The 1463-nt window shown below is 51.4% G+C and overlaps 1 protein-coding gene across 1 annotated transcript in view; it reads left to right on the top strand.

Annotated features, from left to right (window-relative positions):
* The first annotated feature begins 210 nt into the window (after positions 1 to 210).
* NRIP3 (nuclear receptor interacting protein 3) overlaps positions 211 to 1463 on the top strand; it is a 46622-nt gene continuing 45369 nt past the window's right edge. Inside the window, exon 1 of the mRNA XM_018571146.1 lies at positions 211 to 473. Within this exon, the coding sequence (XP_018426648.1) occupies positions 294 to 473 (180 nt within the window). The 5' untranslated portion in view covers positions 211 to 293. The remainder of the gene's footprint in view (positions 474 to 1463) is intronic.

Here is a 1463-nt window from a genome sequence, read left to right as displayed (position 1 = left end):
CTTCCTAATCAGTTTCTGTCTTCAGAACGAAGGCAGCTGATTGGTTGCCATGAACATCTGCTCCAGATTGCGTCTCTCCACTTTGGACAGATTTCCCTCATTGATGAAGCGTGTCACCGTGGCTGGTCTTGGTACGGATGTGTCACATGCGTCCTCCAGATGGCGCTGGACTCTCGCAGCTCAGCATCCCCCTCCAGCGCGTCAGCACAGAGTATAAATCTGCGGAGACGAGTCCGGGCTCTGCTCAGTTGCGTGTGCTGGTGATTCGGTGACACCGGCAGCTCCGCTTCAACATGTTCTATTCCGGAATCATGACCGAGGGCAGCGGAGGCAGGAAGGATGCTGACCTCAGGGAGGCTGCGTCGCTACGGCAACAGAGGAAGATGAAACAGTCGGTCCAGTTCATCCACAAGGACTCCGCCGACCTTCTACCCCTCGATGGACTCAAGAAGCTCGGAACATCCAAGGACACGGTAAGGCGAATGAACGTTTTACGACGTTACTGTCGGTCATAGACACCAAACGCAAAGGGTTAACTTTGGTGTGTTATTTTTTTTGGGGGGGGGGGGGATAATGGAATAGGAAAAGGGAAGACAAGGATGACTCAGAACTCAGAGGGAGGACCAGCTGAAAAAATGATCAGCATCAGTTCAACTGTAACATTGTATCCAAAAAGTGTTCAGAAGGAAAGGATGGAACGGGAAGTGCAACAGTTGTGAACAGGTGCGGTCATGCACAGTGGCGTCACTAGGGGGGTGCGGCCCGCACTGGGTGACACCATTGGAGGGGGTGATATCAAAAAGACTGACAGTCACTTTGGTGTCACCCCCTCTGAAAAGTCAGGCACTCGGTCATGGACCCAGAGCCCAACAGTTACATGAGAGAGGACAGTACCCGGCGGCGTACCTCATCCCATCAGGTGAACGTCCCCTCATCCCTCCGGTGATAGACGCCGGCAGGTAACAGTGCGTGACGCCCTGGTGGGGTGTCACCCGGTGGCTGCCAGGTGTCACCACGCCTCGGGACGCCCTTGGTCATGCAGCAGGTGTTGCCCCTAATGGAGCCTCTTTGAGCTTAAAGGGTTAGAGTAGATGTAAACCTTAACCGGAGGACATTTGCTTGTGAACAGCAATTATTAGGAACAATTATCATTAAAAAAAAAAAAAAAGAATCCTTGTTGTCACCATTTCCTGCAGCCTTTTAGGAATCACTTCCTGTCTATATGCACTCTGCTGATGGCTGCATGGCATTTCTCAGGGCGGGTTTCCTGGTGGTGACAGTAGGAAACCATGCATGCATGATGAAGAGAATTTATGAAAACTGGAGCAGCTGTGCATGGCAACCAATCAGCTTCTCTCTTTCGTTTTCAAATCTTAACTGGACAAACTGAAGAGAGAAGCTGATTGGTTGCCGTGCACAGCTGCTCCAGATTTTGTCTGCTCCAGTTTTCATAAATCCCCCCC

This window comes from Nanorana parkeri, unplaced genomic scaffold (genome assembly GCF_000935625.1).
Source record: "Nanorana parkeri isolate BGI_ZX_2015 unplaced genomic scaffold, ASM93562v1 scaffold1687, whole genome shotgun sequence".
Lineage (NCBI taxonomy): Eukaryota > Metazoa > Chordata > Amphibia > Anura > Dicroglossidae > Nanorana > Nanorana parkeri.
The sequence above is the reverse complement of the archived record's forward strand: the minus strand, read 5'-3'. Positions and strand labels throughout refer to the sequence as shown.